General features: G+C 39.3%; 1 protein-coding gene across 2 annotated transcripts in view; it reads right to left on the bottom strand.

Annotated features, from left to right (window-relative positions):
- Nucleotides 1–23652, bottom strand: part of Corin (corin, serine peptidase) — a 208065-nt gene that overhangs the window by 28252 nt on the left and 156161 nt on the right. For both annotated transcript variants that reach the window (XM_055629339.1, XM_055629338.1), the window contains exons 11-16: nt 23214–23445; nt 20427–20572; nt 19389–19496; nt 12188–12301; nt 10309–10419; nt 9126–9255 (exon numbers count right to left, since the gene is read on the bottom strand). In XM_055629339.1, the coding sequence (XP_055485314.1) occupies nt 9126–9255; nt 10309–10419; nt 12188–12301; nt 19389–19496; nt 20427–20572; nt 23214–23445 (841 nt within the window). The remainder of the gene's footprint in view (nt 1–9125; nt 9256–10308; nt 10420–12187; nt 12302–19388; nt 19497–20426; nt 20573–23213; nt 23446–23652) is intronic.

The following is a 23652-nucleotide window of genomic DNA, read 5'->3' as shown; positions in this document are numbered from 1 at the left end:
CACAAAATTTGTGATTTTTCCCGTTGTTGAACTGAGATGGCCAAATTTACTCGGGGCTCTGAAACTTCCTGATGAATGACATTTTGTATTGTTTTGGTGCAGGCATTGACCCCAGGTCTCATGACAGTAGTCAAGAATTTGACTGCTTAGCTATACACCCCAGTTCCATCCTGAAAGGAACTGCCAGCAGATCACTAGGCAACTCTGCCCATTCTGGCTCCATCCTTATCCTTTGGCTTTGGTCCAAATACAAGGCACCCCATGACCCTGTTATAACTGCGCTTGCTTACATTAAACATGTAGATAAGCACAGGTCTCCAAAAGACAGGGGCCCTGTATCTAGACATCATGAGAGCAGCAAGAGCTTACACATCCCCACAGGACAATGAACTGTTGTGTGTCTGTTGCTGGGGAAGAAGAACCCCAGTGTTTATTCACAGTGCTTGAGAGAAATACATGTTGAAGTACATAAGCTTGTGTAGGAAACAGGCTCATTTCCACCCCCTCCAAGTACCCTCTTCAGAATGTGGAACATTTCTATGAGAATACTTAGAATCCAGCTTCCGAAGTCTTTTCTTGGACCCTATCATATCATTATCCTTATTTGAGTCCTGTTTTGTAGATAAAATTTAAGGTAGCACCTGACTCTGAGCCTGTTACAAGATAAATAATTGAAGGCTGGTTAAGCTACTTATCAAACTGAAGAATGAGTTAAGGTTTTCACAGAATGGCTTTAATGGGTTTCAGACAAATGTGAATGAACACTACCACTGAGCCATTTGTCTGTTTAGACAGCTCAGCTTACATTTGCACAACTCTCTTCAGTATAAATATTTGAAGTGGAGCACGAAGTCTGAGGCTATATTCTTAGTAAAGTCATAATTAAAAAAATACATTTTTAGTGAAGTTCCAACTGAAAATGTACAACTTTCTTATCTTACAATCTATCTGTCTACTTCAGAGGTGGGATATAAGAATTATATTGGGCACAGTCTATAAGTACAAATTCCTTAAAAACCATTTTTAAGGAATGAGAGGAGAGGTATTACTTTACAGCATTAAATTACAGTTGTCAAAGTTCACAATATTAAAAACATCCATTTCAGTATGAAAAGTCAAATTATAAGTGATGTGAAATTTTTACTTGATCATAACTATCAATATTAACATTATTAGAACATTAACAACAGTGTTTAAACAATATTTAAGTTGTAAACAGCAATACACTATAAACATTATAAATTAAAATGTCACTTGATAATAAAACTCAGTTTTACCAAACCAAGTAAGTTGTGCCAAGCGATAAGTTATATTTTTATGTAAATATAGTCTTTGTCTTTCTGGATTTTTTGAAGGGTAAATCTCATGTCATTTTTGGTAACTTAGAAAACACCTTTTGGGGCATCACTTTTACTTTTTAACAGATAGATACTCAAGCATTTTATTGAGAGCACCTTGATTTTGGTTTTAAAGAAAATGCTATCGCTTTTCAGCTTATTTTTATTGCTGTGTAAGGTTAGAGATTACCAGTTTCTGTTTCAATGCCATTTTTTCTTCTTCAGGAGGCTGTGAACAAGAGTTGAATTTGACTCTCTAACGAAAGTGCCTCATTTTGTTAGATGTCATTTTCTCCAGTCTTTTGAGGCTTTTGGAAGCATAGAAAATGCTTTTAAAACACAACTTGATTCAAGTACCAACATTCAAGTATCTCTAGGTAAAGAGATACTTTAAAGTTAAACATAATTAAGTTTAAAGATAATTTCAAGTTCACAGTGTCAAAGAATAGAGGTGGGCTCAGCCTATAAAGGGATGCACTCCTCTATCAAACAGTTGGTGCTGGGGAGCTACACAACCTCAAGGCCCTGCATCTCTCATCTCCATTTCCTTCTGCAGCGAGGGAGGGGAGAGGATGGAGGAGTGCTTTTCTTCTCCTTGGCTGACTCTCCTACAAGACAGGAGACTGGCTTCCTAATAGCAATAAACTAAGCATTCAATCAACATTGTGACCAAAAACAAAAGCAGTTTCCCCCAGGTCCAACTGAAATGCATCTTCTTGAAGAATTTTAAGTATCTCCTCGCCACTCACAAGAACTTGGGAGTGAGGTACTTTCATCTATTTTTGATTAATGCACATTCACCTCAGCCAAGAAGAGAAGGTCATGTTCAAAGATGTTAGCACTCATCTGTCTTCCAGGGATAAATGGAAAGTGAAACAAGTTCATGAAAAGCAAGGGTTGTGTGTTCCAAAGGAGAAGGGTAATGCAGATAAATGTTTTCTCCGCTTCCAGGGACATTAATTGTAATATTTTATTTCAAGAGATTACTGAACCCTGGAATTAGGAATCTACATAGTCCTTTGTATGTTGGCTTTTGAGTAATGTAAAAAGGTTAAAGGAGGGCATTAAAATTACACTTGCCTTATGTTCATAAAATGGTTTAACCAATAGTGTTCAAACAAGTACTGCTAGCCATCAGATGGCCTGAAACTGAAAAACGAATGTTACTTCAAGAGAATTTAAATAACTGACATAGTCAAGTAGATGTTAAAATGGATAACAAAGAAGTTTAAAAGGTGAGCTAGAAATCAAAACAAGAAATTAACAGACACCATTTTGGTGAGAGAAACAGATTAATGCTTGTTTTCAAAAGTTGCTTGAGGTACTGGCAAAGGGCTTCAAAACAGATGAAATGAAGCAATGTAGTGATGTGAAGGCTGTTTCAGTCCAAAAACATCTCTGGCTCATCCGCGTAGGAGCTGAGACGTGAATGATGACAGGCTTACAGACTTAGGTGAAGGTTTAGTGATCAGAATTCCAGGCAGAAGGGCCAGAGAGCGAAAGTTGCCCTCATTAGAAGGAATGTGGAGTGTTAGAACATCAGGAATCAGATCAGTGTGCCTAATATTTAGCGAAGAAGTAGAGAATGCTTGAAGATGGGTAGAGTGTAACAGGAATTGGCATTTTATAAAATGCTAGAATAAGAGAACTGAATTTTCTATCCATATTTTAATATAATAAGAACAGACAAATAGTTTTGAGATGAAGGTAATATATCACTCCTGAATTGAAGATAATTTTTAAGGGATAAAACGAAGAAGACCTAAGATCAGAAATTCAGCCATCACTAGGAGTTTCCCGGTGCCATTTCAAAAGGAAGCTGCTGTGTAACAACTTTTATTAGCAACAACTCAAGTCCTCTTGGGCCAAGCGCTGAAGGCCACTCAGGTTGTACCACACTCTTATTTGCCTAGTTTCATTCACATTCATGTCCCAGTCAATGCTCTAACTATTGGAATGGCCTGGGAATCTGATAGCTTAGGAGATTTGTGTGAACTAAGGTCATTCCTGTTCCTGAATTTCATGGTTCACAACTGGTTCTGTTATTACTGGGGTCAAGACTAGAAGGGTAAAAACTGGCTCTGGACAGTACATGGTTCTGAAGAACTTGGGGAAGCTGGTTTTCAGTTGATAACCACTGGCGGGAATGTCTTTTTAAGGATAAGTTGTTTACAACCAAATGTAATCTGAGAGAGAACAAATCTGATTAACTTAAAATCCTGCCTTGTTCCATTGCAGTTAATAATGGAGACTTTCTCTACCTCACTGAGAAGTTTCCATTTATTTCATAAATTATTCAACTGACACACTTTAAAATTCAGTTTGCTAATAGATATCCAAATTCTTGGCAGAGATTACCATTAGTGGTCAGAAACATATGTTCTTATGACAACAGGAATATTTTTCTTTTGTTTTTCAAAGCTGATACCAAGTAATCTCATGGAAGGACTTAAACAAACAAAAAAAATCTTTTTCCCATGGGTACCTTTTCAGGAAAATTATTCTCTTTTGCCAAAAATATAATGTTCTAGGAAATAGTATAAAGACACACATTGCATTCTAGATTTTCTTTTCACCTAGATGTTTAAGCACTAACCTCTTAGGGTTGTTTAAGAAATTAATTCCCTATGCATACAACATAAGATTACCAGAAATGCTCCAAAGCTTCTATGTGAAGGTCATGGCATTCCATGGGCCTGCTTCATGTAGCTTCTCCTTAGAAGTGAAAACATCTATTCATTACTGTAGTCATTTTTTTTTCAAGAAGTAAAAAAAAAAAAAACATGGATTATGTTATGTAGGGTGGTTTCCCTCAGTTAGTAAACACAAAAGAAGCTAATACAGTGAATGTGATAAAAATAAATTATATATATGCAACATTTTTCAGATAATTAACTAATAAAAAAGAACTATAGGGCTGGAGAGATGGCTCGGTGGTAAAGAGCACGTGTTGTTTTTGCAGAGGACCCCAGCTCAGTTCCCAGCACCTACATGATGGCTCGCAACTATCTGTTAACTTCAATTCCAGGGATCAGATGCCCTCTTCTGGCTTCCAGAGGCACCACGCACACACATGGTACATACACATATAAGCAAACAAACATTATTACACACAAAATGGAAATAAATGAATCCTTAAGGATAAAGAGTTCTGCCTTTTCTGGGATCCTAGAGTAGAAATGAACGACTAAATTAAAAAGAATGTGTTTGACATCATTAGCCCTTATGGAAATGCAAATAAGTATCACAGTAAAAATATTATCCCATTGCCACTAGCCTAGCTATCAGAAAAAGACAAGGATATAAAGGAGTTATAACTCATGCTTTAGTGGTGGGAGTATAAGATGATATGGCCCCTTTGGAAAAGAGTTTGGCAGCTCTTTACACAAATTAAATATAATTTGATATTGTAATTCTAGTTCTAAGTATTTACTACCCAAGAAATTTGAAAATGTGTGTTCATGAAAAAGCTTACAGATGACTCTTGCAGCAACATAAATCAACAATGGGGATGAACCTGAAAACAGTATGCTAAATGGAAAAAGTCAGACCCAAAAGCAGATATTTTATAATTCTGCTTATGGGAAATTTTCTCTGTGAAAAAATCCACAGATGAAAAAAAATGGATTAGTAGTCATCAAGTTCTGGAAGAGAAATAAATGAAATCTGGCTACTAACAGCCATGTGTTTTTAGGGTGGGGTTAGAGTGGAGGGAGGCTAATAAGAGGATTTTGGAATTGGACAGTACTGATTCTGCAGCTTTGTAAATACAGTGAAAGCAATGCAATAGTAGGAAAAGAGTGAATTTTATGATAAGCAAGTTATATGCCAATCTTTAAAACCTTGTGACTATCATGAGCTGCTTATCAAGGGGTAATAAGCATGAGAGCAGCAACCTGGGCAGGACTTTCAGCTGCATCAAACACAGAGCTTTCAAGTTTCATGTGAATAAGGGAGCCATTCTGAAGAAAGCATCTCTTTCCCAGAGAGTAAGCCTCGGGAAGCAATGACAACATAAGCCCATCCTAGAGATGACTAGGTCACAAAGTAGATGGCATCTCTAACTGTGGTCTCGCCCCAAATATAGAAACATTCTCCAAATGAATTTCTTTTGATTAGCTTTGAAATATTAAAACAACAACAACAACAACAACAAAATCAGTTTACAGCTAACCCCATAAAGACACTCTGCCAATCAAATAGATCAAGACATGGATTTCCAGACTAGCTCATGTTCTGTAGGGTTAGAGCCTATGGAGCTCGGAGACAGGGAAGTTCACATCCCCCTAAACTTATCCCCAAATGCCAGATGTCTCAACCCTGCATTTGGCAAGGATTAGAGGGCATAATGAGTTCTGATTTGTACTGTTCATTAAATACGTGCACATATGTTTTTGATAGTATAGGTAGAAGTCAATATGCTGTCAAAGGAACTCAGAGCCTTGATTTATGCCCTTGTCTAAACAGCAAAGCGCTGTGCTTCCCGCCTGGGGTGAACTCTGGAAGAACCTACAGATGATAGTAAGTCTTCAGATTCAACAAAAACACCGCCCCCCCCCCCCCCCACTCAGACAAACACTTAATCACGGGTCTGCCATTTTTGCTCTAAGACATCGACTGCAGAATCCGAGTCTGAAAAAAAGAACTCGCACATCTTTTTAATCAACAGCTTTTACCAGAAATATGGCGCATAATCCCTGAAAATACATCACTTGGCACAGAAATGAGGTTTTTTATGAAATAGTTCTAAAATGTACCCACTGAAGTCAACGAATACCCCTTTCATAGGAAGGGTGAGTTAGTTCTGAATGTTATCAGTGCCTTTTTGCAATCTGTGCTTACATAATGAATCCTCTCAAGGATTAGAGCTGAATAGTTCTTATATGCTTTTTTGAGGTTGTTTTTATTTTTATTTTTTACTTATTAATATTTACTTGCTCAAATTTATTTTTATTTTTTAAATTTATTTTTTATTTATTACAGTTTATTCATTTTGTATCCCATCTGTATCCTCCTCCCTCCTTCCCTCCCTCTTCTCTTCCCATACCCCTTCCCCAGTCCACTGATAGGGTAGGACCTCCCCCACTTCCATTTGGCCCTAGCCCATCAGGTCTCATCAGGACTGGCTGCATTGTCTTCCTCTTTGACCTGGTAAGGCTGCCTCCCCTCAAGGGGAGGAGATCAAAGAGCCAACCGCTGAGTTCATGTCAGAGACAGCTCCTCTTCCCCTTACTAAGGAAACCACTTGGAGACTGAGATGTTTTATTTGTAATAGCCAGAATCTGGAAACAACCTAGCTGTCCCTCAACTGAGGAATGGATACAGAAATTATGGTACATTTACACAGTGGAATACTACTCAGCAATTAAAACCAAGGATGAAATCTGCAGTCAAGGACTTTGACTCAGAGATGAAGGCTGTGTGAGATTGCTTGTGGCATCAGTAGCAGAAGTACAAATTTGTACAACACCACTAGTCTCCAGAGACCCAGGAAACAGCAGCGTTCCAAGCAGCCCATCCTTACACCAGGAACGCGACCTCACTTGCTCTTATCTTCATTCTTTGCCTATTCTACTTCTCTATATATCTGTCATCCATAAGAGCCACGAACATAAATTGACAAGTACATCTGAAGCCAGTCTCAGATGACCTGATATTCTTTATCTGTTTATCCATGAACTCAGTCAATAATTAAAGCTTTTTGACTATATTTCTACCTCATAGTCTCCTTGACTTTCAGTAAAATAAAAGAATGAAAAATGAAAATATCCATATATCTATTGGGTCTTTAAATATCTAAAGTACTAACCTTTCATTTTCATTTTGGAGACGATAAAATAGGGGAAATCGAATAAGGGAACTTGTTTGCAGAGAACTTCTGCAGACTCAGCTGCCCTTGAGGCTTACAACAGGATAAAGTTAAACTTGAGGCAATCCTTCCATCTCTACTTCCCTGGTGTTGGGATAGCAGGTACTCACTATCATATCGGTTAAAGATTTAAAAATAACAAATCTCATATGCAATAAAAAGTAGAAATAACCCAAATGTCTGAAGGGATAATTAAACGTAGCATAACACTTGAAGTGTGGCTAAGAGGTCTGAGTGTGGTAGACCAAGTCAACAAAATATTATTTAGCTAAGAACAATAATGAAGAGTTGGTACATAGTGTAACGGAGGTGACTGAGAATATTATCTAGACAAAAAAAAATCACATGCTATGTGCTTCCTTATCAAAACATCCTAAATAGGAGTGAAATGCATAGAGGTGGAAAGCAAAGGAATGATTTACTGGGTTCAGAGGACAACTGAGAGTGACTATGTATGAATACATAGTTTCCTTTTGTGGTGATAAAAGCGCTATAGACCTACACAACAGAGACAGTTGAATATGCCAAATGCCACTGAAATAGGAAAATTTGTTATACGAATTTTAGCTCAGTGAAAATCCAATATGCAAGAAATGCAAAAAGAAAAATGAAGTGCGACATTCAAGAGAGGATCTCTTCTATTTGCAGTTAAACAGTTACATTTAAGGTGGCTTGTCAAAACTGTTGTTCTCGTTGCAAACCTTTGCAGGTCTGACTTCGCCTCAGAGTTCTCAGTAGATCTAAGTCTCATTATATAATTGAATTTTCTTATTAAGCAAGACCCCTATGTCTTGGTGAGAGAACCAAGATAAGCACTTTCAAGGGGGTTTCATTTGTCTAATCAAAATCATATCCCATTTCATTTAGACACAATAAAGAAATTGTAAAAATGGATGATAATCTAATGGATCGTGACAGCTATAATTTTTCTAATGCTGGAAAGAATTAAAATTCTTCTATTATAAATTAGTACCAGCTACTCAAATTTCCAAAGATGTGGTTCTTTACATGGAAGAAAATGGCTCAAGATGTTAGCAGTGATATGATTCCTCAAACTAGGATAGCAAAAAAGTACAGCTAGGTGCTGAGTTGAACGGCTCATTATTGTAAACGGTCTTCAGTTGCCCAGTGGATCCTGGAAAGTGCCATAAACTCTGGCTTTAAGTCTAGAATTACATGACCCCCTTATCTTTCATTTTTCTCATTTCTATGTTTACACTCGAATCTCACATCTTACTACCACAATAAATCAAAATGCCATAGAAGTAACATAACAGACATGTATGTGTGCATCATCCTTTATGTGCTCTGTGATGATACAGAAGACTGCTATCTGGTGCCGAAGGACTTGGAACACAACACTTCATGAAGCAGCGCGCCTGCGTGTTTCAGAGCATCCATTTCAGTCTGGGTATGTAAAAGCCAGGTGAGGCTTCCCATTCCGCTAAAAAGCAAAACTGGTGAATTACCCCTTGATCCATCTTTCCTGTATTACTTAGGATAAATAGAAATACCAGCAGCTTCGACTTCTATTTTTCAACATTTTTTTAAATGTATGTGTATTGCTTAAAAAGAAATTTCTAATATCTCAAGGGAAGGCACATGAAGAGTTTTCCATCCAGGTTCCACAGAAGAGAGAATCTTAATGCTTTTATAAATAGTGAGACGTATTCCATTTCAGAAGTGCTTAAAAATACAATTACTTCATTTACTTTTGAGGCTTCATCATAACAGGTTTGCAGCCCACACTCTTCTGAGCAGGTGCCTAGAATTAAATAAGTTCCTCACGCCGGATTTATTACTAGGGCTTTGGAGAGTTCTTATTTTCCAGTTCTACATCATTCATAAGGAAGATATTATTGCTAACGTCCGCAGAGCCCTCTGAGAAACTCATCAGTGCTACAAACTACTGACCTTACCCTAAACCCATCTGCCTGCACGCCAGCTGACTCAACGTCTCCTGCCAGCCGTCAGCGCACACGTGGTGTTCTGTTGCAGATCTGTGAACAGTCAGGAATGAGGAGGAGTTCCCATTTTTAGAGAGGGTCACTGAGGAGAAAAAAAAAATTTGAGAAAGCCTAATTGAAAACACTTCTTCTCCTGAGACCATAAGTTCGATGCCTTTGCTTTGATTACATACATTCATTCGTATTTATTTTAGTTGAGAACCATTTGGGGCTGACCCGCTATGCGCAAATCACTGCCCCTGCAGTGTGACAGGAGACTAAAAAAAGTGAATTAGATATGTGCTCTGCTTTCAAAGCACTGCAGAGTCTAATGAAAGAGGCAAGCAGTTCTCAACTTTTCCTTAGGAGATACAAGATGGCCAAAGGCAGAGCCCCACTGCCTTGAATATACCCAGAGATTAGCTGAGCTAGATGTGAGGAGCGATTTGAAACTCCTTACATTTTTTTTTTCTGAGGGTGAGTGCTAATTTAGGATTGATGTGCCATAGGCACAAATCCCATAAATCCTCTGCACTGCTCAGCCACAGGTCATTTGTGGAACACTGTGTACCTGATCACATCACACAGGAAACCTGTTATTTGGCCAGAGGATACAAGAGACTAAGGTAGGAACTGAGGGAACTAGCAGAGCGATGTGTGCAGAATGAGGGGATCAATCCGATCATCAAGATTACGAGCTGTCACACTGGCTGAAGTGCCTTTAAGTCCTGCCCATGGCAAAAACTAGACGGTTAGAAATCCCATCTGGATGAGGAGTAAGGCATACAGCAGATGAAGAAGGCCCTTCCATGTTGTCTTCTAGGGGATGTAAATCACCCAAGAATGACTGATTATTCACCACAATTGAACTTGGGTGATACATAAAATTTATGTCCAAAAATGACATCTTTACAAGCATTTGAATGCAAAACGTTATGCATATAATATAGACATTTCAAACAGAGAAGTAACTTGGGGGCAAATTTTCTTTTACTTAGAAATAATACCCATGAATCACCACTGTCAGCTTTTATAACAGTAAAACAAAATAGATGGACTTGGTTGGTAAAACCCATGAACTCATTTAGGATTCATTTAGCTTAAATGGTTGATGGGCATGTAAATGTCGGGCAGATGGCAGGCACCAGAAGCTTACCACAGTCCCATTCATCTGAACTGTCTGAGCAATCGGCCCCTCCATCACACCACAGGTCACGTGGTACACACTCATGGTTGGCACATTCCAGCTCGTCATCCTGGCAAAATGCTGGCAGGGGGACCAAGAGGAAGAAGATGGAAGTGTTTAAGAAAGCAGACTCTGTTCACATAGATAGATGGCTTTTGAGGGATCCTGCTATTAAATTACTCTCTGAGTCACATATAAATCTCTTTTGGATTTTTAAAATTATAGTAAATCTCCTTGATTGCCTACTTAGCATCCATTTCCCTTCTTCCTTCCGTGAAAAGGAAACCTGATTTTTGTCCAGGGCTTTGTACCAACCATCCCTAGTCCCAGAGGAGGATCTTGATTAGTTTACCATCGGCATGGCATTTTTTTTTTCTGACAATTCTTATCTGAGAGTAATTATTAGTCCAGAATTAAACATGATTCCACAACAGACCCTCGGTCTATGATTTTATGATTTATGCATTGCAAAATAGCATCCACCCAAAGTCTGCTGGCCATGCCACGTGCCTTAGCCTGGAACCAGGCCAGCCTGGAGCAGACAACATCTCCTAATCCCTGCTGGGGCTGTGCTTTGAGTGTTTGTAGAGAGTTCTTTCCTAATCCACACAAAAGTCCCTTGCTACAGGCTGTGACTCTGCCCAGTGTTGACCCATGGGGACCCTTTAGCAATAGTCCAGAGAAAGGGGCACAGTCCTCCCTTCTTCCTATGGAATATGGTCAAGACAGCTCATCCACCCAGATGCTCTTTGCTCTTGACCATCCAGCCTGAGGTCAAGCTAAAATGAAGGAGTCACAAACAAGATGATGTAAATCTACCAGAACCTCATGAATTCATTCTGCGTTTACTTTTACTATAATAATATGAGACATGTATGATATGCATAATAATAAATGTCTTCATAATAATAAATGCCTTCTCTTTTCCTTAGTTTGAGTGGCGCTTTCTCTTACTTATAAGTAAAATATCTTAAGAAAAAAATTAACTAATTCTAAAGATAATGGCTGTATGTCATTTAGACATAAAAGATTTCAAAATCTCAACACTTAATCACAAGATAACTGTAAACTTTTTATGATCTTCTGATGTTTTTCTTTATTTACATATATATATGTATGTATAGATATATATTTAAAACTCAGCACAACAGTGCACATCCAATTTTTTAATTTCTATTATTAGCCTGCTAAGTTTTGGATAAGTGTCCTTTGAAGCCTATTTCTTAAGGGTTTAGTCTCAAGCCTATGATGCTATTGGAAAGCTGGGAAGTACTTTTAAAAAGAGAAAAGGTGTGAGGGACATCTAGCAGTCAGTGAAGGTGGGACCTTGATGTATATGGTAGAACCATGTCTTCTTTCTCTCTAAGACACAGCCTTGAAGTTAACATGCTTCTGTTGTTTCCTCTCCTCCATGAACCACAGGTTCAAAAGCAATAAGTCTAAATCATGGACTGAAAGATTGCCAAACTCTAAGCCAAAATAAATCCAACTTTTAAAATTGATTTCCTTGGGTATCCTGTGAACTAATAAGAAACCAACTAACTATATCATCAACTAAAGCTAGATAATGAACCCAGGTCAAATTATTCTTCTATAGTTTGAGTTTGATGTTGACATGGTGTTTCATCTTATGGTTGCATTTTATGCATTCCAATTTTGGATACTGGGAGGAGGTATTTTAATGTTTCCATATTGTTAAAATAATATACGTATGTATTTTGAAAACATTAGTCTGTCTAGGTCAAAAGAGCTAAACTCTTTTAATATGTATTTCCAAATTTCCTAGCTTACATTTAAAAGGAGGCAATGGGTATTTAAAATAAAGAACACTGTTAACGAATGCACTTACAGCAGTTTTTTTCATCCATGCCATACGGGCAGTCTGGAAACCCATCACAGATTAGAGTGTGCTTCAGACATTGCTTGTTGAATGGACATTCCCAAAGGTCTCTTTCTTCACAACCTGGAAACAGAAAAAAGAGCTATTGGCAATAGCTGCACAGCTGAAAATGATGGTAAAATTTAATTAAATAGGGTAAAAAGAAAAACTTCAGCATGACGGTACAATTTCATCTTGAAGAGTTTGGACATCTATGATTACTATGAATAATGCAATTTTGAAAGTAGGAATGTCCAGTAGTCTCCATTCTGCACTGCAAAAAGAACAGCTCTACTACCACAAGATCCAAATCAACATACGGGAAACGGAAAAAGTGAAAAAGCAGCTACGCATTAGCATCCTTCCTGAGCTGTTCCTTTTGCTTTCTGAGTCAATTTGCCAGCATGCAAGGCTGAGCTGTAAAGCAACTTACCCTTCAAGCAAACATGCCAAAACCTAAATATGGAAATGTGTGCAATCTTAAAATGTAATTTCAGTCTGCAAACTGAGGGACCATCTGTGTGTTTCATAAAAGACGCCCCTCGTATGTTAAGTACCTACAAGGTTCATTTAAGAGCCAGGTGCAAAAGCCGTTACTTTTTGATGGCCAGAGATCTGAGAGAGCTCAGGTTGGAAACCTCACCGGTTAGTACGGATTAGTCAGGACTGTGAACTTACAACCTGGACTTCAGTTTCCCTTCGAGGAGCAAGTCCTTAGACTACACTTAGACTATCCATCATTTGATTAAGTGCAATGTGTTTGAATGTCTTCTAAGATATGCCAAGATTCTACTGCAACTAGATGCCTCAGAAGATCCATAGTCCTCACCATAATGTAAGGGTGGGAAAGAAAAGATTTCGCAGCTTTGAACTTTTATGCGTTTTGGGCTTTTCAATTATTTCACTGAGTGGCCAAGTTTGTCCTCAAACAAGATCCACCTGTCTGATTATAGACAAGTGCTCCCTTGACCTTTCTAATATCTCTCATTTTTCCTAGAACGGTGGTTAGTTCATGGTAGACCTTCATAGTTAATTCATATGCAATTTCACTTCATCTAAAGAACGAAAAACTCTGGTTCCCAGGAAAATATAATTTAAGATATTTAAATTGCAAAGCAGTGACCAAATAAGGATATTCTTTTAAAGACTATCTTTGTGATAGTTCCCACAGACCCATCAGAAAGAATTCAGAGACATCTCATGGATGATTAACTCAGGATGCTTGGCATCCATTATGAGAAAAAAAAATCTCACTGTTAAAAATGGTCATTCAAAGTATAGAGCAAAATATTTCACCGGAATAGAAATTTTGCTGAGCTAAAATTAAGTTTAGAGTGTTTTATCAACCATATTTGTGAGAGATAAATGGCAAGAGTCCTTGACTGTCTGCTAACCTGGAGTGGCCTTAGGTCCAGATGTTGATTCAATGAACTCGTGCTCATGATGGTTGGAGTTTTCAGATGGCAGAGGATGAATGTCAACCCTAAACACAACATTATGGTCTTGTCCTCTAGGGTTGCAAAAAAGGAACCTGCAAACTGCCAATAGCCTAAACTTCTCATTCAACCAGAGGGCAGAGAAAACACAATAGGTATGACTTTTGTTGTTGTTGAGAAACTACTATACTTGGGGACAAGAGAAAGAAGCCTGAAGCCTGATGCAAAGAAACCTTTGAAATGCATGGAGAATCTGTACACATGGAAAGGACTAATATAAAACAAACCCAGGAACAGGTCACTGGGCGTAAGTTCTTCTGTAGTGTGTGCTCATCAACAGTACTCACTATGAGAGGCAATGGCATTCGTCATCTGCTGTTTATCTGCATTCTGCAAACTTAGATGTGTATTCTGTGAGCATTTTGATTCCTTTTGCACACTTGTGCAGCTAATCATCTCTTGGGGATAAAGGTAGTAAGAACAGAGGAAATAAATGAAAGGAGGTCATGACATTGGTCACGTCAAAGATAGTATTATTGGTGAAGAAACCACTTTGTCTATACAGTGACATTTTTGAAGTAAGTATAAGTTTAATGTCTGTTCTAAAAGCAAAGTGCAAGACTCCTTAAGAGCAGATATGGATAAGACAGGATATTTCATGCACCTTTAAGTTGTGATACCAAATAACAGAGGTTGTTCTAACAACAGTGGTCCAACACAGGAAAAACAGCAAGGTACACCAAAGGAGGCAAGATACCAAGTCCTGATTTGCCCAGAACCTTCTAGTTTGAGTACCAAATGTTCTTTGTTCCCAGGCAAACTGGCATGGCTAGTTACTTTAAACGGGGTTAGCACTCTGTTCACTATGTTTAGTGAATTCACTGCTCACTACACCTCTCATTTTTGCTGACACTTTATGAAAGACACTTCTATGACAGAGCCAGACTCTACCTGGACTCAGCACCTGGTTTCTCTACCAAAAGAAAATTGTTATAGCAAAGACAATGAATCATTCTCTCTCTCTCTCTCTCTTCCTCTCTCTCTCTCTCTCTCTCTCTCTCTGTGTGTGTGTGTGTGTGTGTGTGTGTGTGTGTGTGTGTGTATGTGTGCATTCAGCTGGTAGAGATCACCTTATGGTATCCAAGAAGTACAAAGTAGGCACAGAAACATGACACAATAGCCAGAACATAGCCACCCAAAATAGACTTCTAATGACTCACTTCCTCCAATGAGCCCCATCTTCCAAAGTGTCTGTTACCTGCCATTAATGTCATTGAATTATAACTGGATACATGGGTTAATCTACAGATTGGGTTAGGCTCATCACGATCCAATGTTCTCTCAGTGAGCTGTTCTACTAGCCAGGGATCAATATCCATATCATAACCCTAACACAGATACTTCTATGACACTTCATATCCAAAGCATAATCCTAAAGCTGATATTCTTGCTGCATAAAAATCTTAGTTATGCAAATATGAGGTCCACTCATTTTCCTAAATGCAAGAAATAAAACCCACCTCACCCTTCAGACAAGAGCTGCTAGCAAGGGGAAAGGAGAAAATGTGCTTCTGGGTTTTTGAGCCACTAAAAGGTAAAGCAGTTTAGATCCAGAAACCATGGGCCAGAATCTGCCCCAGGAAAGGACTGTGGATGTAATCTTACGGTGAATCACGTGAGCAGGAACAGCTTGTACTCAGTGTAGCAGGTATGAAGATCCTGCAAGAATGTGGATAATCCTGACTCCTCCCCAGTACTCATCCTAGCAGTCAGCATAGATGGCCTCCATCCCTTCTGGGCTCTAGGCATTGACCATCGTGAGCAACAGCACAGGTCCTACAGCTTTGACCTACATGTTTAGTCTTGGCGGGTTTACCAATTCTTCTCTTTCCTAGGGGGACACACTTCACATCCTCTTTAGAGCATAGTGGCTTAATGCCCCAGGAAGAGAGAATAGTAAGGCTTTAACCATAGTCTGAGGATCCCTGTCAATGACTGAGATTCTGGAAACAGAATCACCCTTCCCAAATAACCACTGCCTTTAGGATAAGATACTTTCCTCATATGCTTGTGCTGAAAGCTGGGGACCTGGTCCAGCTCTGCTTTGGATATGTCATGCTATGATGTTCCACTCCACATTGCCAAAATTGGCTGTCTGAAACAAGACCAAACCAAACACGACTTCAAGAAAAATGCAGAGTTAATTTAAAAGAGAATTACCTCTTATATTCTCTATTACCACACAAGTGGGTTCCTGGCCTCTGTCTTCTGAGGATTCGAGTGGGCACATTATAAGTCTTTAAGTTCAAAAAGATAAAGGAGGGCACATCACAACTTGCAAGCAAGCTCTAGAGAAGGAAAATGGCAAGCTAAAGCCAATGTTGAGTCTGGATGCCAAGCTAAGGTCTCCACAGAGCACTCTACCAATCCAAGAAGCTCATCCGATACACAACATAAGACAGTGACACAGGAACCATGAAGCAAAATGCCAACAGGAAAGATTGCTCTTTTCCTTTGGCAGGGAGAAATTAGGCCTGTTCAGAGAGCAGAAATCAAACCCAGAGATTCATCTTAAAAGCACAGTTAGGGATATGCTCCATGTATGGACATAATGGCTCATTCTTCTGATGGTCACAGAACAGAGCTGTCTCATTCACAAGTGAAGGCTTTTGTGTGATAAATCATCTCAGTGCTCTTAAAGAGTACAAAAATATACAAAACCTTCCATAAACTTCAAAGTATCACAGTAATGATCCTCTGAGGATCCCCAGAGGATTGGACTCCGGGAAACAGTTCTGGTTACATCTAAAGTTTTTGTTTTATCTGAGTTTAATAAAAGACCAAAGGTAATTAATAAAAATGGGTTTTTTTTTTTTGTTAGTTTGAAGATAAATGAAAGTCACTCAACAATTTGTACTGCCATCAATCTTTCTCTGCTCAGGGGATGTCATTATTTAATACTCAGAAAAGTGATCCATAATAGTGGTAGTGATACTATATTCGGAAAAGTAAGGATTTTATTTTTATGTTAGATATAAAGAATTTGCTTAAGCCATATTCTCATTTAATGGTCACACTGAGAAGACCCTCTGTGTGCATGATAGATGGCCCAGACTGTGGTCATCAACCCTAATGAAAGCAAACCTCAGCTTTCCACAGCCAATGTTAAAGTCTAGCAGCAGAAGGCAAATGCAGAATCTCATTGCTGTTTTATGTCTTTCATGTTTGCATCTCTGTTCAGGGCTGTTCATCTCTGTTCTCCACTGTTTAATGCACAAAAGTGTTATGCTGAAATTAAACTGATTTTATCAAGTTGCCAGTTAATTATATATGGATATGCTATTTATTTTATCACCAGCAAGCTGTCAACCTGTAAGATGAGGAAGTGCTGACTCTGCTAATCCCTTTGTCTCCAAGGATTCCCTCCTGTGAGTCTGTTCTTCAGTGATGGCTTCAGACTTGTATAGTTCTTACAAGCATTGGTGGAAAACTGAATATTAGCAAGCCTTACAACACTTGTTTACATTAGCAATTGCAACAGCGAAAAATTTACCATGAGAACAGTAGCCTGCTATGTGCAAAGCTCACATCACCAAGCTCTCATATGTTTATCCTGAAAGTGCGTCTATAATTTACGTGCTTTTCCAGATACATTTCCTGGTACAAAGCTGGTAAATACAATCAACTTAACATCCTAACTGAAGTAAGTGTTGTTTGGAAGGGAATCCCCCATAGTGTGGTTAAGCCTTCTATAAGAGCTGTAGATTCACAACAGGCAATCCCAAGCACTGAGTGCCTTTGATGCAAGAGACAAAGGATAAATTAGAGTGACGAGAAATGTGGAATGCAGCACAACTTCCTTGTTTCCTCTTCCACATCGACACGTGGGCACATGAAAACAGACAACAGCAGAGCATAAACTGGATGACGTTGCCAGAGTATTGTGGGGCCTGTCAACTTGACATTTTATCTAATCATCAGTAATGTGTCTTCCCAGAACATTGGACAGCCCATCTGACTGGATACATGCATGCCAAAGGGAAACTTGTCCACCATGAGTCACTGTGGGAAAACTCAGTGTAAATTTTCCCATGTAAATTATTACTATTAAAACCATCAATTTAGCTCCAAACAAGTTAGTTCCTTGTCAATTTTAAACTTTTTACATCAGAGCTACCAGTGGAAATGAAATAAAGGTTAGTTTATTTTATTATGGTGGTATTCTGTTCTAAGATTAAAGTTTTCATGAAAACTCATTATTTAACTAGATACGTAATATTCTGCGGTCATTTAAGTACGTTATCTAAGTACTGTGAATTTACGTTTTTCATAATGTGTTTTAGAATGAAGACCATTTATTCTCGGCAAGATGTATTTTATTTGCTTTGTTTTTTGTTTTCTTGACTTAAGGCCTCATGTAGCAGGCCAGGTTACCTTCACACTTCATTGTTGAAGATGACCTTGGACTCTCAACCTCCCAAGGGCATTTCAGGGGTGCACCGCCAGCAGCATACTTGAACTAAGTATTTGCCAAATACTTAGTCACCCGCTGAAAATCTGGAGTTAGTCACCTCAATACAGTCATATAGCTACTTTGAATAATCTAAGATAATCTGTCCTAAACCCTACCTTAGAATATATTATCCCAGCAAAGTTCTTAAGTGACTAATCTAATACATTGTGGACACACCACTAAAATGACAGTAGTGAATTTTTTTTTAACAAAAGTCTCACAAACAGGCAAACTATAGTAAGTTCTTAAATTCTTAAATATTGCTACATAGCAAAATTACACTGGCCTCTGTACCATCATCCTGACAGCTGCAATCTTCCTGAAGATGGGTGTGTCCATATTTATACTGATAGTGGTTTAGCTGATTGCTTATGGCATTTTGCCTTGCCCAGAAGGGCAATGCTTACTACAAAATTTCATTTTGAGGGGAAGGCAATATTTCATACTTCAAAGGCCAACAAAATGAAATAATCTCAAAATATATATTGCCTTATGTGCTTCTAATGAATAAGGTGTCAGTTTTATTTTGGCGTATAACAAGCTAAATAATCATCAGCAAGCTAGTTTTTAGATCTCACCTCAATCATTCTGCTCTATGCCAGGCACTGGTTGTTGAAAAGCACTGTCTGTTTTCTGTTCCCTGGCACATTCAGCATACAAGAATCACAGTTCTCAAGAAAATAAACTGGAAATGGCTGTGTCAAATTGGCATTGGCATCTCCAGCCTCCCAGCTGACGATTTTGGGGCCTAATAGCACAAGTGCCAAGGAGAGTTTTATCCTTTTCAACAGAGGCAAGGGGAGAGGGGCATGAAAATGAATCTCAATTAAATGCGAGCTCTGTAGCCTGAACTATCTCATGGATATAGATGCCTGACTAGTGGCTTCGGAAGGTATGCCAAGACATAAACCAGATTAACAATGGCTTTGCAACTTAGTAACAAAAATGGTTCCTCACGTTTGCGAACTGTTCCTTTTTCCTTTTACCGTTTCGATATTTAAGGCTATAAACTGAAATGTAATTTTATTATGAATTACAATGTAATTTAGTACAAAAATCACATCAATTCATGTCTTATGGTCTGCTGATTTCAGAAGTAAGTGCATTAGCTTCAGAGAAGATGCTGCTCCTAGACAAGCACACAGTTTACAGATTCCACACACTGCCTTATCCTTGGCAGTTACTGACCTACATGAAAGACAATGCCATCTCACACACATACCGCAGTTCTCTTCGTCACTGTCGTCATCACAGTCAGCCTGGCCATCACATCTTCTGGAGCCCAGCACGCATCGCCCCGATCGACACTTGAAGTGACTCGGTGAACATTCTGTCAAAAAGCAGTGCTGCTCTGAGTGGACAGAATCCCAAAGGTGTCAGCTAGCATCTGTGTCTCCATGTGGGGTGTTGTGAGTGGACAAGTACTAAAGACAGAAGAACAGGTCTCCACACAGCTGGAGACGCCTGAGCTTCACTTGGCTTTCTTCCTTCTGAGAATCTCCAACCTTCTCCTTCACCCCTGCTACCATCTCCCCAGATCAGCATTTAGCACCTGGGCATTGCTATAACTAAGTACCTTTTTAAATAGACACTTAACAACAGCCTGGGACTTGTTTGTAATCCATGATTCTAACTTCCCAGACATTCTAATCTTTCATTTGATGGACCAGTCCCCTGTAATCTTAATCACAATCCCCTGTGATTAATATTAATTACAGGTTATTTACTTCGTATCCCAGCCGTAGCTCCCTCCCTCATTCCGTCCCAATCCCACCCTCCCTCCCTCATCTCCTCCCTGTCCCTTTCCAAGTCCACTGCTAGGGGAGGTCCTCTTCCCCTTCCATCTGACCCTAGCTTATCAGGTATCCACTTTTCTATTAATAATCCAAAGTGCCTTCTTACGTGGAAGAACCAAGGGCTGGTTTTTACTATTAGCTTCACAGCTCCTAAAACAAACACCATACACAAATAGCCAGCTCTGGAAGGGGAGTATGCACAAAGTGGGAAACACCTGGATGAGTAAGCTTATCTTTGAGTTCATTTTTGTTGCTTAAAGTTATTTAACATGTGATAGGAATGATAACAGGTGCCAGTGCCTTCTAGGGCAATCCACTAGTTTTCAGCATCACTCACCTATGCAGCCTAATTGACAACTAAATAGAAAACCAACAACAGACCTTCCTAACTCAGAGACTGCAGAAAGTAGCTGGCATTTTCATCCATGCTAGATGCCCTACTGGAAATACACTGGAACATTAACCTTCCACATCTTCATTGGGCAGGAGGCAAGTCTGATTATCCGAATTTTCCTCTGGAAATTGATTGCACTCTGTGTCTTCAGGCCACTGGAGGCCTACGATCCCAAGGACAGACTCACAGCGCTCTTTGGAGTGCTCACACAGGAGTCTACAAGCAGAAAGACAACGTGTCAGAAGCTGCACAGCTCCAGAGGAAACGTGTGCTCAGAAGGCATTTCGGTTTTAATCCTACGCAGGACTCTAGGTGTAAGGAGGTGTGTGGAAACATATTGGCACATATATATATAACTGGCACTTAGGAAATCCAACAAGCAAGATTGCTACAAAAAGGACCCAGCTGCTTTCACCAAAATAGATTTCACAGCAAAAAAAGAAAAATCCCCTTCCCTTTGGCTTCCTACTTTTCTGTCTTTTGGGCGAGCGTTCTCGAGCTTTTGTTCCAAGCAGAGGAACGCCCAGCATCACTTCCTACAGTCTGTCGCCGCGGACCACGGGCCTGTTGGAGAGACTCCAGCGGTGTGATCCTCTAATAAGCAGTGGGGGGGGGGGCATGTGCTTTACTGGATTCTCTGAGACTCTGCCTCTGTCTCCCCTTCTCCAGCTCCCATCAATACTGTTCGCTTACTTGTTCTAAAGATAAAACTCAAGTTCTAGTTTGATTTGGAATTTTCAACAAAGACGACTATGGGCCATTCTCCTATTCCATTTGAAAGACATGGTAAGTTCAACATTATTCAGGCACAGCTGGATCAGAGCTTGGCTACAAGTATACAACAAACATACAAGCTCAGCTGTAGCCGTCATCTTAAGGTTACATTGACTATGCCACTTCTGACTTTTACCAGAAAATGGAAGTAGTGCTAACAGCACCACCAAAAGGTCAAAGGTGTTCTTGCCAAAATCTGGGTGGCCCTCAGTGGTAGGCACCTGCCATGATGGTACGTACAGCTTTGGTCAAAGGGGATTTCAGACACAAGACATACCAACCCTCAAACATTTGCCACATGGTGGGGGTGGGAGCTCAGTAAGATTGGTTATCTTTGGGTGTGCAACTTAAAAATTAAATGTTAAGGTTACTAAACAGACTCAGCAGAAACAGCTATGCATTAATTCAAAAGCTTAGGAGCACATTAGTTGGTTATAATTAAATAGATTTATGCATAAATATCAAAACGTTCCCATTGCTGGCACTGAAGTTGCCAACTAAGCTAAGAAACAGAATTAAAGTCACCAAAAGAAGTCTATCAACATGTTCACTGAATAGCATCTCAGAACTATTTGCAACCCAGTCATTTTAAATTATAAAACTTAAACCATGAAACTCAATGTGGGATATACATATATAAGAACAGTAAATTGATGTATTAGGGGAATTTCATGTAGATACCAAAAAAATATCAAACATAGTTGGGGAAGGTAGCAATTTCACTACCATCACTGACCTTGCTTCGCAAAAATAGACTAAGATTTACAAAAGCTTCAATAGGAAATCAGTAGATACCCTGACAATACTTTGAAGGGCACGTAATAAAATTCTCAGTATTGCTTTTGCCCAAGAAAACACTAAATCTTACTTTCCTTGTATGATTTGTTTAGCTGCCTGAGTCATCGTGCAATCTTATTGTTTCCTGCCCTGACTCCAGAGATAGCCCTACTTCATCATCCACTTGATATACAGCCTTAAATTTATTGTTTTCCCATCTGTCCACTCTATTGGTATTCTTTCTTTTTCTTAAAGCTGTGTGCAACTTCTGATCCAACATGTGTTTTCTATAGTTACTGTTCACAGCCAGACAGGCACACCTGTACGGCCACCCTTGATTGCAAGGCAGCATTGCAGAGGGCGGCAGCAATGACTTCTTGGATAGTCATCTCAGCTATGCACACTCTCAGACTACAGCCTCTCACATGTGGCCCAAAAGGGGGACACAGTTGCCACCAAGCAACTGAGCCTATGTGCTATCTTTATAACTACATCAGTCAATATAGGGGCTGTGGCATTTATTTAACTTCACAATCCTTTCTTGAACGCTCACTACAACAAAACTCAACAAACAAAATACTTATATCACCGGAGACTTGCAGTCCAAAGAGACTGAGTAATTTGTCTTAAGGGTACAAAGCAGTTGGAGAGGACTTGAAGCTGACAGTAATCTCTACAGCCATAGTACTGACCCCCAGGATGTTACTGTTCAGACCCAAGGTTCAAGCTCTGCTCCTGAGATGTTGTCTTTCTTTCACTCAGACAGGCAGAAAAAATGTCAGTGACGTACATTCCTGTCACACCTGTGGACGGCTATCCTGTCTCCCTGTGTAGCCCTACTAATTTGTAAGAACATCTTAGATACACTGATGAAGAACACAGTGGAGCAAACACATCAGTGTTTCCAAATAGAGTGGCAGACACAGGCCCTTTCTCGGCTCCCTCACATTCTTCTGCTTTGCTCTGGGGTACTAGTGATCCAACCCAGGACCTCACACATCCTAAAGGATGTGCTGCCACTGAACAGCACCCTATCCCTAACTTATATTCAAAAGGATTCTTTGTGATCCAACAAAATGAAACACAGATAAACACAGACCTGTCATGGAAGGAAGATCACGCCATCCATATTTGGTGCTTGCATGATTTCTTACTCAAATATTCATTTTATTCCTATTTCTCTGTCTTTTGAATCTGCTAACTTTCGGAGTCCCTGGCAATATATATTTGTGTAAACCCAACTTTGTGCTTTGTTGGTGCTCTCTGAGTTAGCATGAGGATAGCACGCATTTACAAATCGAATTACCTGCAAGGGGGGATGCGTTGGCCTGTATTCACATCACACTTTGGGACCAGAATGGTGCAAGCAAAAAACATGAGGTATTTGTAACAATTGGTTTGTACAAGTGCGGGGAAGAGAGATGACTCCCAGCTGATTGACGCTTCCTTTTGAGTCCAGTGGCCAAGGTAATTTGGATAATGTGTATAGTTGTAGGGCAAATTCATACAGAGTTCCAGAGTGATTGGCTCACATTGACCTAACAGAAAAAAAAAAAATCACATACAAATCTGAATATTAGAAACAACCTCTCTAAGTTTCCCACACTCAGAGTCTATTTTCCTTGATTTAGAACACAACTTCTACAACTCTGTGTCCTGGTTATATAACCATGCATGAGGGCTATAAAGTAATTGGCAACATTCAACGGTTTCTGAACATACGATGGCCAAAGCTTAATTCGAAA

Source organism: Psammomys obesus, unplaced genomic scaffold, assembly GCF_907164565.1.
Source record: "Psammomys obesus unplaced genomic scaffold, mPsaObe1.curated_primary_1811, whole genome shotgun sequence".
NCBI lineage: Eukaryota > Metazoa > Chordata > Mammalia > Rodentia > Muridae > Psammomys > Psammomys obesus.
The sequence above is the reverse complement of the archived record's forward strand: the minus strand, read 5'-3'. Positions and strand labels throughout refer to the sequence as shown.